At 40.6% G+C, this 16,165-nt stretch overlaps 1 protein-coding gene across 2 annotated transcripts in view; it reads right to left on the bottom strand.

Annotated features, from left to right (window-relative positions):
- RPH3A (rabphilin 3A) overlaps positions 1 to 16,165 on the bottom strand; it is a 472,799-nt gene that overhangs the window by 322,356 nt on the left and 134,278 nt on the right. For both annotated transcript variants that reach the window (XM_073676355.1, XM_073676354.1), the window contains exon 3: positions 8,939 to 9,028. In XM_073676355.1, coding sequence (XP_073532456.1) covers positions 8,939 to 9,015 — 77 coding nt within the window. In that variant the 5' untranslated portion in view covers positions 9,016 to 9,028. The remainder of the gene's footprint in view (positions 1 to 8,938; positions 9,029 to 16,165) is intronic.

Raw genomic sequence — 16,165 nt, 5'->3', positions numbered from 1 at the left:
CTTTCTTACCAACCCTTCTGTCCGGCTGCCTCGGGCCTCCTCTTGGTAAACTTGGCGCCAGTTTCCCTGACCCTATGTGGTGCCTTCCTAGCGGGTGTAGCGAGGGGCTGCGCCACATAAAATGTCACAGCCTCCTGTTTCTAGCTGAGGGTCGTTTCCTGCCTCCACTAGTTTCGGGGACCGGTCTCCCCCTTTGGCCTGACCCCTCCACGCAGGTGGATTCGGGCGTGCGGTGGCGACTCGCCCGTCCGCACCCCTGGGATCCCTTCGTTCCTCGTTCCTGGAGCCTTCTCCGCTCCTCTTCCTTCCTTCTCCCTCTTCCAGGCCTGGGCCTCTGTTACTAGGCCCGCCTCCGGAGCAGAGCTCATGCAGAGCCCCTGCTCCCTGCCACTTCTGCTCAGACTTCTCTGCACTGAACTAAGATGGTGCCCACCTTTTATACTCCCTTCTCAATGCACCCAGGAACTGCTTCCTCCCTGCTCCTGCACTACAGGGTTCCCCTTCCTCAGTGTTCCCTCCCCCCACTCCAGCCAGGGACAGGGACTGTCGTGCCCATCTCAGAGGCATATTGGTCGCCCTGCCCCACGGCAATGTGGTGTAATGCATGCAGGTGTCGGGTCCTGATCCACACTACATCCTTACCTTAGAGTGAGATATCACACCTCTGGGTGAGGTGCAATACCTCTGTAGCAACCGAGCCCTCAGGGTGCTACAGTTCCATTTATCTTCAGCCTAGGTGACGTATTGCGATACAGGGCCGTGATTTGGGCTATAAAAGGGTCCCCTAGACCCCTACCCCAAGCTTTTTAAGAGAATCATATATGACGTGCCAGGAGACTCTATGGAATGCTTTCTCAGCATCCAACGAGAGTATCTAATTACAAATTTTTAACTGCATCTAGCCCAGGAAATACTTTGTGCCTAGTAGCAGTGTCTGCTAGTCAGCGGATTATCCCGGCTGTTAAGCAAGCTACACCACCTGTAGTTTGGACACTTAATTTTTTCAAAGGAAATGCTTCGGGACCACGGGATACTCAGTGAAGAGCATCAGGAGGCACCCCAAGGCATAGGGGCTGGGACTGGCAGTAGGATGCCTTGCGGTGGACAGCCGAGCTCGATCCTTATAAAAGCTTTTTAACTGCAGCAGCTTTAGTGGACGCTACTGGAGCTGGAATTACGCGGCTGCTGGCATGAGACTTGCCCTCCAATAGATCCTTGTAAATGGATTTAAAGTGTATTCATTCAAATTAGAGAGACAATTTAAATTAAAAAGCTTAGAGCTGCCTCCACCACAGGGGGACTCGCTCGACCCACCAGCGGACAGGCACCAGTATTGGGAGAGGGGGGCTGGCCGTCAGGGTTCACCGCGGCTCTGGCACAAACCCGGCGACACGGAGGTGGCACGGGCAGGAGCGGACTGAACGTGTCGGCTTCTCACTTTTTGGATTTTAGAAGGGCATGACATGCCTATATTTGTGTCTCCCCCTCCTTTTACTCCTCCACCTCTTTTCTTTTCGCATGACTATATGTACTTGTCACTTTTCCATGTGTTAGTTGTGTCTTCTGAGCAGTTTGTCAGCTTTTGGACACCTTTGAAGGTGTTTTCTATGTGTTTCTATGTGTTTTTGTTTGCCTGTCATTGGTTTTAACGGTGTTCGAAGGTGTTCGACGAACAGTTCGACGAACAGTTCGGCGAACACACGGGTGTTCGACGAACCGAACCGAACTCGAACACTACGGGGGTGGCTCAACACTAGTCCTGTCCAAGTTTTCCACAGATAGATTGTTATTGTAACATGTTCTATTGGTCTATTCACATGTCTGTTTTTTCGTGGACACAATGTTCACAAAAAATAAATGAAAAAAAAAAAAAAAAAAGTAGACATATCCATTTTTGAGCAGAATCACAGATCAAAACTCACCAATGCAAGTCACGTGACCATGAAGAAAAGAAAATATAGCACTTGGAAGCCACCCATGTGCTGTCCATTTTTGTGCTTCTGTGTGATCCCAAGGATAAGCTCGGACATTTTTTTTGTATACAAGATACCATCAGTGTGTCAAAAGTGGACACAGTGACCAAAAATGAATGCAAAATATAATGCAGAACATTGATGAGAAATAGCCTCTTTTTTCTTGTAAGCAAAAACGCAACAAAAAAAGATGGACATCCGAATGAGGCCTTACAGTCATTGGAGAGAGAAAACCCTAATTCAGGGTAGGTCTATTCATATCACGGCCTGTAGGAATCTTGATATAGGAGCAAATAAAGCATTGAATATGCCTGCCTCAGTGTTAAACAACCTTAACCAGTCTGCCATCTTTAAAATGAAACGATTACAAGTCTTAAAGGGAACCGGTCATGTCTTATCTGCTAAGTAAACTGCCCCCATAACGTTGTTAGTGATGCAATGTGCATCACTAACACGCTTTTTTCATTAAAATTAGTGGTAATATAATGAGGATATAACATGTTATCTATAATATAACCGGGGATGCGTGTCTCTGTCTGAAGCCTTTACTGACTGTGCATGCGCAACTCGCAGTCTGGCTCCAGACAGAAGACCGCATCCAGCCGTTACAGGTAAGAGGAGTATATGGCGCCGGAGATCACAGTATGCGTAGACACTGAATGCATACCGCGATCTCCGGCGCCATACTTACATACTTACCTGACCGGGAGGAGCGTTGCCACGGTGCCTTTTCGCCGGAGACCGCGTTGGTTCGGCGCATGCGCATAGCGCTATCCGGCGCCATTTTACTGAAGACACATTTGCAGTGTGTCTTCAGTAAAATGGAGCCAGACAGCGCGGTATGGGCACACGCATACTCCGGCGCCACACTCCTCCCCTGGCCTCCGGCAGAACAGGACGCAGCAGAGCTGGAGCACAGGGAAGAAAGGTGAGTATAAGTGTTTATTTTTTTGTATGTCTGTACAGCGTGAAAGGGATGAGGGGACCATGCATACCAGGATTTCGTGGTGAGGGGACCATGTATACCAGGATGAGGGGTACCACGCATACCATTATTGGGGGTGAGGGGACCACGCATACCAGGATTGGGGGGTGAGGGGGACCACGCATACCAGGATTGGGGGGGATGAGGGGGACCATGCATACCAGGATTGGTGGATGAGGGGTGGCATGCATACCAGGATTGGTAGATGAGGGGTGGCATGCATACCAGGACTGGTGGATGAGGGGTGGCATGCATACCAGGATTGGTGGATGAGGGGTGGCATGCATACCAAGATTGGTGGATGAGGGTTGGCATGCATACCAAGATTGGGGATGAGGAGTGGCATGCATACCAGGATTGGGGATGAGGAGTACCACGCATACCAAGATTGGGGATGAGAGGTACCACGCATACCAGGATTGGGGATGAGGGGTGCCATGCATACCAGGATTGGGGATGAGGGGTGCCATGCATACCAGGATTGTGGATGAGGGGTGCCATGCATACCAGGATAGGATGGTGGGGACAGGATAGGGGCATCACATACCAGAATGGGAGACCATATACGAATAAAAATGCTCGCCACCCGGGCGTAGAGCGGGTTCAATAGCTAGTGTACTTATAATCATACCTGCTCGTTCAGTCAGAGGGGAGCGATTCTCACATTCAGTCATGGACGGGCGCCTCATTCTGTCAGGGATGGCGCCACCCACGTATCTGAATTTTGCTCCCAGCAAGCGCTGAAGTTGTGGGGCGCTTGCGCAGTATCACAGCCAGGCAGTAAAGCTACCAGCGCTTGGAGCCGCGCATACGCTATGATGGGGGCCTGCACAGTGAGGCTGTGTACTTTCCATTCATGGCAGCAGCAGTGATGTCCCATCTGGGAATTGGATGTTTCGCCCCCAGCAGTTCGCCCCCGGTACATTTCGTGCCCAGAATTTGGCCCCCAGGATGTTTTGCCCCCGCACATCTGACCACACGCATATATCGCCCCAAGTTCACACCCGTCTGGGGGCGAAATGTACCTGGGGGCAAACAGATGGGGGCGAAACTTCCTATAACTGTCCCATCTATAGCAGATGAAAACTAAAAGAAAATCACTTGGATCATCAGCCTTATATCCTATACATGGGCATGACCGCTGAGCTCAGAGATTGGCTGCAGTGGTCTTCTGTGGCTGACTTGATGTCACCACTGCAACGATGTAGACAGAGACTAACCAGGAGCATCAGAGAGCCAGTGGTTACTTGTCAGTTCATTGTGAACATTGACCAGTGTATGTACACACACAGGAATTTAGATTGAGTTCCACTATGGAAAGGGACTAATCTGACTACAGAGTATACGGAATATAAAGGCACAATATAAGCAGAAATTATAATATTTAAAAGTAAACAAATTAATTCATGCTGTTTAAATTGCTAATGTTGGAGACCGTCCATCTAAAAAATTAAAAAACTGCTTTACACAACACGTTCATACTGTAAATGGAGACATGTAGAAGTAAGTTTTCATGGTTTAACATATTAAAAAAAGATCAGAAAATTGAGAAAGATCATGATAAATGGTTCTTCATAAAAAATTATCAGCGTCATAGAAATTATATTAAGTAAATGGGGCGTTTTTGCTAACTAAATTAAAGATGATAAATATGGACCATTTAAAATTAAAAGCAATTTATTAATTTCTGACAACAGACAATAAAGTTGGGGCAATTAAATGAATTAAGATTTCTACAAGCAGAGGAAACCATTCAACTCAAACTGGAGTGATTTATCAAGTCATAAATATCGGCATAAAACTGATATCTTAATGAAATGCTAATAGCCTGCTTTTAATTAATAATGCCTGATGATGAATAATGAGCAGATTCTTCACATGGCATTCCTTGTTTGATAAAATATGCACATTTCATGGATTTCTTTGAAAAAAAAGCAAATTAGTTTATTCCCAAGAAATGTGTTAAGCACTTAATTAGATCAGTCCATTTTATAGCTAAACTGCATTAAAATGTCTTACAATTGCAGAACCAAAACCATTTATGATGAAGGAATAGAGATGTATTCTATAGTTGTATCTATTATACTGTACACAATGTTTCTATAGTTTTAGGTTATTTGCTTGGCATGGCACTAATCCTAATTTATAAAATATTCTATAAGGTCATTTACAGAAAAATGTCAGGAAAGGCTTGGCATGTGCTGTCAGATTTTCATTCTTTTTCAGTGTTCAGTTCTAATAAGCTAATTCCCTGCTCACCAGTCTTTTCACAGAGATAGGGGAAAATATGGTCACATTAACATTCTGTATGATCCAAGATTGAAAATTGATTTAATATATACAGTTTGTTCTATGTATTGATTCATAATGCTTACCTATACAAATCTAATTACCTTACTGAATATTTAGATGTTTAGATAAAATTTCTGACATTTTCTTTCTCCTGCCATTTTAACTGATCTAAAGCATTAAAATTACTGTGTAGCCCCTTAAAATATAAGCCAGGCAATCCCTTTAGGACTCCAAAGCGCTGCTTCAGCAGCAAGAAATCATGTTTTAAAGTTCAGTTTTGAGGTACATTGAGGTATGACGATGCATTTACAGCTTCTTGGCTTCCGCTGTGTTCCTGAACAGGCAGGACCTTCCCAAGGATAAGGAATAGTGGCCGAGGTATTTATTTATTTTACTCCCTTATATAGTGCCATTAATGCCACAGCGCTTTACAGACATTATGGGCACTGTCCCCACTGGGGCTCACAATCTACATTCCCTATCAGTATGTCTTTGGAATGTGGGAGAAAACCGGAGAACCCGGAGGAAACCCACACAAACACGGGGAGAACATACAAACTCCTTGCAGATCTTGTCCTTGGTGGGATTTGAACCCACCGCTGCAAGGCTGCAGTGCCAACCACTGAGCCACCGTGCTTCCCTATATAAGAGCAAATGACCTGTCAGTCAGCCAGGGGAGGGTGCTGCTAGTTTGGTAATACAGTGGAAGCCAAGAAGCTATAAGTGCATCATCACACCTTAATGCACTTCCAGGATGAACTTTCATGATTTCTCACCACTGAAGCAGCACTTTGCAGTCAAAGGATTTAACTAACTTATTTTTTTCAAAAGGTCAACACAACTATATTAATGGTTTGGGGAACAAAAGTTTGACAGGTCCCCTTTAAAAGAAATTATATCCATTTCCAAACAGAAACGTCCCTTGATTTCCATCATTCACTTCAGGCGCAAAGGTTTAATATTTATTCAATTTAGTAATATATTAATGAAATCATGTATAACATGAAGATACCCAATATCCTATAGCCATAGCTTGTCTCAGTCCCGCTCTAGCAGACCTACACTAGACGTTCTCCTTATTTTGCCCGTCCTTGGCATTCCACTTCTTATATGCGTTTTATACAAGAAAATGTATTTCAGGAACAAAACTATAGCTTGTATAATTTATTTATTTTTCTTACAAGACCCAATTGTCTTTTTCTAATCTTGTAAAAAAGGGGTTTTAAAAGGAAAAAAAGAAAAAGATTCTGCAAATTTTTGCATACATGCATCTCTAATATGCCTTAACAGGCTATTACAAGAGGGAGCCCCAAGAACTTTATATGAAGGATTATATAAAGGATATCTCCATGTTAAGGCCGATAGTGTCGTGATCAAGCTTGACTGCTGCATTAGGAGTTAATTGCTATGATTTCAGTTGCGGTACTAGCACAGGTGTGTAGTTGCGCTGGAATGGACTTTGTCTACACTGGGTCTCTTGCTTAACTTGTGGGCTGTTTATATATTGTAGGATATTCATTCATATTCTTTTAGTGGAAAACATAGTTAGAGGCAGATAAGACGATCAGTGATCACCTTTCAACCAGGGTGATGTCTTCATAAGAAAACCTCTTTTACCAGAGTTACCCTGAAAATATTCAGTACAACCCCTTTTTCAGATTAAGTGTTCTGGCATTCAGCTGTTCATTGTGGGTGTAGCTTCTGAAATCCCCATTGAATAGCTAATATTGCTGGTAGAAGTCGTGGCTGACCGAACACTTGTCGTGCAATGGACATTGTAAAGGTATATGTGTTACTTTTCAAATATATAAGCAAATCATATACAGTATGAATGGGCAGGATTGACCAGAGCGATTATGGTTCTCAGCTCTAGTAATTGTAGGGGGATCCCAAGTGAGACCCCCCCCCCACTGTATGGCAACCATATGACGACCCCTTAAATGCCAAGAATAATAATATTACACAAGTACCGTATAAACACATACATACAGTAGGAATTTAGTGTCATAAACACTGCTTTATTTACATTGTTTTTTGTGTGCAGAATATACACTGTGTTTAACTAATGAGCTGCAAGTGCAGTGGGATGTGCGCTGCACTTACAGCTCTCCTCCTTCATTGCCTTTTCCCCACCGGCTGCCTGCCTCCTGTCTATTTGACAGATCATTGAAACATGAGAGACTTCAAGACAGGAGGCAGGTGGGGAAAAGGCAGAGTAACAGGAGAGCTGTAAGTGCACCACACACCGCACTGCACTTGTAACTCATTAGCATACAATCTCAACTATAGATTTCTCTAAAACAGCAAAATGGTATTTCTACAAGAAAAGCTACAAATTTAATCAGCATTAAAGCGCATATCTATCTATATCTATATAAACACACACACACACACACACACACCATTAGTTTGGGGGTATAAAATCCTGATGACAGGTTTTCCAAGTGCAGAATCCCAGCATCTCTGCATTAAAAATGCTGCTTTAAATCTGAACCAAAAACAAATTGCACCCCTCCAATCTATCCTAAACTCTGCTGCTTGACTAATCCACCTGTCCCCCCGCTATTCCCTGGCCTCTCTCCTCTGTCAATCCCTTCACTGGCTCCCCATTATCCAGAGACTCCAGTTCAAAACCCTAACCTTGGCATACAAAGTCATCCACACCCTGTCTCCTCCATACATCTGTGACCTAGTCACTTACCTGCACGCAACCTCCAATCCTCACAAGATCTCCTGCTTTACTCCCCTCTTATCTCCTCTTCTCACAATCGCATACAAGATTTCTCCCGTATATCTCCCCTACTCTGGAATTCTCTACCCTAACATATCAGACTCTCGCCTACCGTGGAAACCTTCAAAATTAACCTGAAGACCCACCTCTTCCGACAAGCCTACAACCTGCAGTAACCACCGCTCCACCATACCGCTGCACGACCAGCTCTGCCCTCACCTACTGTATCCTCACCCATCCTCTGTAGATTGTGAGCCATCACGGGCAGGGTCCTCGCTCCTCCTGTACCAGTAGCTGTCAGGTTTTGTTCAAGATTATAGTAATTGTTTTTGTATGTATACCCCTTTTTCACATGTAAAGCGCCATGGAATAAATGGCACTATAAATTTAAATAATAATAAATTAATAAAAAGGGGAAATACATTAAAAAAATGCAATAAAAATGTAATAATCAGAGCAGATTGCTGTTGCATGCATTAGTTCAGACACCTGTAGGAAACAGCAGCAGTTTTGCATATGGAAACATGGCCTTATTTATTGCTCAGGATTTGATGAGAACATAGGATATATTTGTTTTTTGATTCATATTGATCGACTTTCATTCATTATTAATTGCATTCATTGTTATTTATGTATTCAGGCACGCATAGATTTCAGGGTCTGTATAAACTCTTTCCAATTGCATGATCTTATTTAGAGTTATATTATTAGACCATTCATCTAACTTTCAGGATTATTAGGTGAAGCTAAAATTGTAATGTTTATTTCAATTGTTTCCTGTGTGGCGTTTGAAATATTATTTCATATTTGTTTGTATTTTTCTTTTTTTTTTTTTTGCCGTTTTTAATATTGATCAAGACATATAATCGAACTGCTCGTTAACCATCAACCTAAATTCATTATTTCTAATTCTTAACTAAATAATTCATGGAATCCAAAATCAAATAGAACACTTACTTAGATCGAAGACCCATTTGTCTGTCATTGGGACACATCCAACGGTTAGAAGAGTTTCCAATCACTGTATCTGTCATTGTTCCTTAATACCTATTCAACAATATAGAATAATATGGTCAAATTATTATGTGCAAACAATCCGCTGAAAGTTTTGTTGGTAAAAGGAGTTTCTTGCACAAATAGTAAAAGAAAACAACTGTATGTCATGTCAAACAAGAAAGAAGTATTCTATAAACGTTAAAGCAAAATGCATACAATAAAATACTAATCTAATCAAACTAATCTAACAAAACGACGTATAACTCCAATTTTGAGACTTATTTTAGGCTCAAGTTTCACTGTTGATAATTATATTTCAGTGCCGAGAAATACTATACTACTAAGATTTGAGACACAAAAGTTATTAGTAATAAGATTTAATAAAGCAAAAAAAGTCTCCAACTACTGTACATTCAAATAGGTTTCAGGGATATTGAACAACACTGGTATACGTATAACAAGTGTGGCTATTCCTTTGTGGTCATCCGTTTCCATTTATAAGCAATAATAGACAGAAAAAGGCTAATCAAACCAAGAAATTAACCCAAAATATGTAATTGTTAGGTCTCAAACACTATTTGCTATAGAGTTTTTCTATAGAGACTGGGAGGTTTTTTTTCGCACGGGTCCATTCGTCATGACATGTATTGCAAGTCATACTATAAAGATATTCTCCCTTAAGAGCATGGTTGGCATACGCTCAAAGGGGCAGACACAGCAGCTTAAAGAGACTGGAAACTGGTCACCTTACAAGGTCTGAATTCGAAAATTATGTAAGCATGAGACTGATTGTAGAAGGACAGCTACGGTACAAAAGTGGTGTATTTTGTCACCAAATATATTAAGGGTCAGTTCCATTAGAGGATATGGCTTTCCTTAAAATGTGCTGTATTTGGTCTGGAGTGGAAACAGAAGACTCCTCTCCATACAGGACAAGTGTAGACCTTAATATATCAGCTTAATTAGGAGTCATCATTCATGTATAGAAGTTGTCCTTACTATCCTGATGGTATTAACTTATTTTTGAGGAGTTTTCTGTGTATGATGTGACCTATTTACATTAGAATTATTTAAATTACTGAAGTACCTGCAATTTTATATATTCAGTTTCACATAGCCACTAGCATTTAATGACTTATTATAAAGCATTAGTATAAGACAGAAACAATTAGTTGGAAAAATAAGGACAAAAGGCTCGTGAGTATAAGGCTATGTGCACACGTTAAGTATTTGGTGCAGAAATTTCTGCACCATTTCTGCATCCCTCGGCAGGAAGAACGCAGAGGCAAAAATGCGTGTTTTTGCTGCATTTATTACTTGCGTTTTTGGTGCAGATTTTTCCCTACTCCCTATTAGTATGGGTGAAATCTGCAGCAAAAACACTGAAAATTTACACGCTGCAGATTTAAGTCTGCACCAAATCTGCAAGTCACAAATAAGCAACATGTGCATGAGACTTCAGGATTATCATATATTTTGCCGGCATCAGGAAAAAATGCAGCAAAAATGCAATGTGTACAAACAAGGACAATGCACTAATCCTTCACGTTACCCAGCGTACTCATCCATAGTGTGGTTACTTTAGGTGTACAGTATGCAGCTGGTTATAATATGTCCAAGTTTATACAACCATTTATACAGTTCCTAATCACTTCATTGTCAATCTAGATCCTGTATTATCTCAATCATTGGTCATTTCATTATTAAACATCTACTTAAAATGGAAGCATCACAAATGAGTCAATATTATTTTTCTCCTTCTAAGATCAGCCTCTACCAAAAACCCTAAACTTCCCTGGATAGGGTTTTCCCGGTTTCAGGTTTATACTCTGCTATATAATAAACATTTAACATACAATAGTGTTTTTTTTTCACCATTTTAGTAGCATATATTTAGATTGAATTAATTCATTTTCTCCTGTTTGCTTTTAATTAGTTATTTGTAGTTTGTCTTTATATCCAATACCTTATTACCATGTCTCATAGGAGTTGTGCTCTACAGTACAATCTCTAAAAGGTGAGTTGACGACCATATTGTGCCTAGTTTTAGGCTAAGGAAATATTCTAAATGCCTTTTTTCCCCCCTAATACACTTGGACACACCTATAGACTAAGCTTTTCTGATACTGTAGTAACTTCTGGCTTAGCAACATAATATATCCTTTGGGCTTACTATAATGTTAAACTGGTTTAATGAGACAAATTAATGATTAACAAAATCTGTGCAAGTTTATTTTAGTAAACTCCTTAACTATTCGTAATGAAGCCACATCATGTTTAGCTGGTGAGGCCACCACATAGCAATCCTGTTCCATAGAATGGTTTAACCCCTTGGGCAATGCTCAGAGCTTTCCATTACTAGAAATCTAATACAACATTCTACGCACACTGTCAACTATTGATTTCAATGGCCTTTTGATTGGTTATGTCAGATTTCTAGTAGCAGAAATCTTTCAAATAGAGCCAAAAGGGATTTATGCGCTCGATAGATCAGTGGCGAGCTAAGACCACAGACAGGTCTCTCATATATGGATGACGCAAGAATAATAATTTGACTGGATTTTCCCTTTATTATGGATGAACACTTTGTAGAGATTGGTTTCAACTTTGACATCAATGACTATATTTTTCTGTTGATCAAAATAATAAAATCCTAATTACAGCCATTGTGGTTTAATTTTGTAACACATAAAAACTCCAAAAAGGGATAAATAAATCTATATCTGAATTAACCCCTACTACTTCTGTATCTGTTGCTAAGTGGTTTTGAACTTTCATTGAGGAGGACACAAACGCAGTTCGGTTAAATGATTGCTGGGACTTGTCCTACTGTCCAGAAAAGGAGCTTGTAGGTGAATACCTTAATATTTTTAATCTAATTAGCTACTTGCTGTATCTTTGGATGGGGACACATTCTATTTAAACATTCCGCAGCTTCCTTGGCAGTGTTGCCAGTTATAGATTGTTCTTACCCTGGTCTGTTTTGTTTAGTCCTGTATCCTGAATCTCCTTGCGTTTTGTTCCTGAATCTTAACTCATTTTTCTGAATAATCGCAACTGTCTTGCGATTCTGTTCCAGACTTTAACCTCTCTGTTTAGACCCGGCATCATGACAATTCTCAGCCATACCAGTGACGATGTAACCCAGGGGGCCCTGGGTAAGTCAGATCTCTGTGTATGGGTTAAAAGGTGAATTTCATGGTTCCCCTAGGACTTGCTAAATGGAGTGATTTGTGCAAACCTTTCCATGGAAACCCTAATAAAAGGTGTTAGGCTTCCACCTACAGTGTACAGTTACACCTATACAGGAATACCTTGATTAAAAGGGATTGACCAAAAATATTCTGTGAAACGTTTAGAAAGAGCTGTAATTCCTAAACCCTTATTGCAATTAGGATGTGAATACTCTCAAATTAATGCTGAAAGTCTGCACTTTAAGCCCATAATAATTTTATAACCATCTTGAATATGTTTTGGTAAACAGCTAAAATGCCACCACTTGTGTCACTGTCCAAATATTTCTGGACCTAACTGTAGATGTAATCAAAATTGTTCAACACCAATTGAAAATTAGGTTTCTTAGCAAACAAACTTTCTGCTGTTTCCACTAAACAAAATCAAACAAGAACAAATTAAATAGCTAAGCACAAATAATATAGCATGTGGTTTCTCTAAATTCAACACAAACTTCCACTTTTAATGACTACTACAGTCTCACAATTATTCAATACCCTGAATAGAATCCCTCATAAGGCCATGTTCCCAGACAGTGCAAACCAGAGGTGGAGATACCATTGGTGCAACCTGTGCAGCCACATAAGGGCCCAAGAGGTAAGGGAGCCATTTTCACCTCCAAACCATTAAATAGCTTCTGTCTCTCTCACACACACACACATTATTGGACTGCAAAGGGCCCATATACTGTATTTGCACAAGGGACCTCTTCTGTCCATATCTGTTCCAGATGTAAACGCTGCATTTTAATTCGGGAAAAAAAAAATCTACTGCATTTAACAGTTGAAGCAAAGTGGATATTGTTTCATGAAAACTCATGCCAACTGTACATTTAAAGAAACTGTTGAACTGTGCATTTTTTTGCTGCATATTTCCCCTTTAAGCGTTTATGGGGAGCTTAAAAAAAAGCATGTAAAAAATGCAATTCTTAAGTGTTGAAACACTGCTTTTCTGTATGAAAAGAAACACACAAAAAGCTGCATAAAATCTGTACCAAAAACACATAAGTAAGGTGAAGATGCAGCAAAAGAAATGCAAAAATGCAAATATGAGCAGATTGCAATTGTGTATTTTTTTTTGCTGACACTTGTCTAAGAGCACATATTTGCAATTCAGGTGTTGTCCAAAGCACAACTGATCTAACGAACTAGAGGTTTCATTAGATGCATCAGGCGTGCACAAGATAAAACAAATCAAACACTTGGACTGACTAGGAGTTTGAAGACTAACATTTCATAGCATTTTTGATATATGGCCAAGTCAAGAGAGTAATCCAAACAGTTAAGAGATCACCATATAGCACAAAGAACAAAAGATACAAAAAAAATACAGCAAAGGCATTGAACATTCCTAGAGATATTGTTGGAAGCATATTTTGAATACAGGGGGCAATTCACAAAAGTATTTTCACCAGAAAACACTTTCAAAAGTCACAAATTTTTCACCCATCGTGGTGTTGAGCAAAAATTTAGCGACTTAGCATTTTCATGCCCATTTGAAGCAACTCCACCAAAATGGTGGGAGCTAAGGAGAAGCCAGGCAGGACAAGAGTAGGTGCATCCGCTCATCCACGTCAGCAAAAGTGCTGGCATTTCCCTGACTGGAGTAGCATAGTCTTAATGAGTTAACCCCTTTTCACAGCAAGGCACAAAATAAACTCTGAAAGCCTCCATGTCTGGACTCCAAGACATACACCTATCTTGACCCAAAAGCACATGAAAAGTCATCTCCAATATGCTCAAGACCATGAAAATAACCCATAGAAGTTTGGGGATTCTGCGGAGTAATGAAAAAAACCTGGAATTTTTCAGGACTATGGATCAGTAGTTCTGTATATTAAGAGAAGGAAAAATGAAGTCTATCCTGAAAAAAAACCCACTGCCTACAGTGAAGCATAGCAGGGGCTCGTTGATGCACTTTGTGACTGCTTTGCTTCCTGGCGCACTGGGAAGCTGCAGTGTGTAGGAGGTCAAGATGAATTCAATCAAGTATCAGGAATTCATTGGAGAATACGTTATCCCTTCTTTAACGCCTTAGTGACCAAGACAATTTTAACCTTAATGACCAATTTTACAGTTCTGACCAGTGTCACTTTATGAGGTAATAACTCTGGAATGCTTCAACGGATCCCAATGATTTGAAAACTGTTTTTTGTGACATATTGTACTTCATGATAGTGGTAAAATTTCTTCGATTTGTGAAGAAAACGGAAATTTGGTGAAAATTTTGCAATTTTCAAATTTTTAATTCTTATGACCTTAAATCAGTGTTTTGTCACACAAAATAGTTAATAAATAACATTTCCCACATGTCTACTTTACATCATCACAATTTTTGAAACATTGTTTTTTGTTAAGTTAAAAGGGTTAATAGTTGACCAGCAATTTCTCATTTTTCCAACAAAATTTACAAAACCATTTTTTAGGGATCACATTACATTTGAAGTGACTTTGGTGGGCCTATATGACAGAAAATACAAAAAAGTGACACCATTCTAAAAAACTGCACCCCTCAAGGTGCTCAAAATCACATTCAAGAAGTTTATTAACCCTTCGTGTGTTTAACAGCAACCGAAGAAACGTGGAAAGAAAAGATGAACATTTAACTTTTTTTCACAAAAAAACTTTTCAAACCCAATTTTTTTTTTATTTTCAGAAGGGTAACAAGAGAAAACGGACCACAAAATTTGTTGTGCAATTTCTCCTGAGCATGTGGTTACCACATATGTGGGGGAAAACCACTGTTTGGGCGCACGGCAGGGCTCGGAAGGGAAGGAGCACAGTGTGACTTTTCGAGCACAAAATTAGCTGGAATCGAGAGCAGACGCCATGTTGGGTTTGGAGAGCTCCTGATGTGCCTAAACAGTGGAAAACCCCCACAAGTGAACCAGTTTTGGAAACTAGACCCCTCAAGGATTTTATCCAGGGGTATAGCGAACATTTTTGAACTCACAGGTACGACACAGAATTTGATAACATTAGGTCATCATATAATATGTCGTACCTGTGGATTCAAAATGCGCACTATACCCCTGGATAAAATCCTTGATGGGTCTAATTTCCAAAATGGGGTCACTTTGGGGGGGGGGTAGTTTCTGCCATTTAGGCAACTTGGGGGCCATAAAAATAGGACATGGTGCCCACCTTCTCTTTTTAGTTAAATTTGTGTTCCAAAATTCAAATATTGCTCCTTCCGATCCAAGCCCTGCCATTTGTCCAAACATAACTTTTTGGCAAAAGGTCCACTTTGCGGTGTTACCTCTTGCAAAAGTGAGAAATTTGAGGCTAAAGCAACATTTCTGTGAAAAAAATTTACTTTTTCAGTATGAATCATATGATTCATCTTCAGGTCATTGTCATGCTGAAAGACCCACCACGACTCATCTTCGATGAGGAGGCCAAAATCTCGTGATACATGACTGTCAGGGAAATATTGAGAAATATTGAATACATTCTTTCTTTCTTCCCCTGAAGCCTGCTCACCCCTCCCTCATCCCCCATTTGTCACAGGAGAGCTGACAGTCCAGCATCTGTCTCTCTGCAAATTATCACCTACAGTAGAAGTGACTTGTAAAGCCACAACCTAATTAAAATGCGAGCATCTTTCTCCCTGGCAGACGCAGGGGGTGATTAGAAGCAGGCTTGCAATAATTTACATGTAACTGTTGAAGCTGCTTCCCGAGCTTCAAAAGAAAATCTATAGTCTCGCTGGCACCAATACGAAATATGGAATAACTGAAGTTCCATAATTCTGATAATAATGGGACCTATATTTTTAGTGGTAGGGTCAGCCAAGAAGCAATATGCTCATTTTTTTCGTAACCATAAACCCCTACGTGGAGGAGCTGTAGTGCAAAAGCACCAGAATGGCAGACGGCAACAGCGCGATGTGTGGTCTCTAAATGAAGGTAAAATCATAATAGAAAATTTAGTATCACTTTTGGGCTTCTGGGAT

Source organism: Phyllobates terribilis, unplaced genomic scaffold (genome assembly GCF_046119375.1).
Source record: "Phyllobates terribilis strain yellow unplaced genomic scaffold, ASM4611937v1 Scaffold_1__5_contigs__length_1240528914, whole genome shotgun sequence".
NCBI lineage: Eukaryota > Metazoa > Chordata > Amphibia > Anura > Dendrobatidae > Phyllobates > Phyllobates terribilis.
The sequence above is the reverse complement of the archived record's forward strand: the minus strand, read 5'-3'. Positions and strand labels throughout refer to the sequence as shown.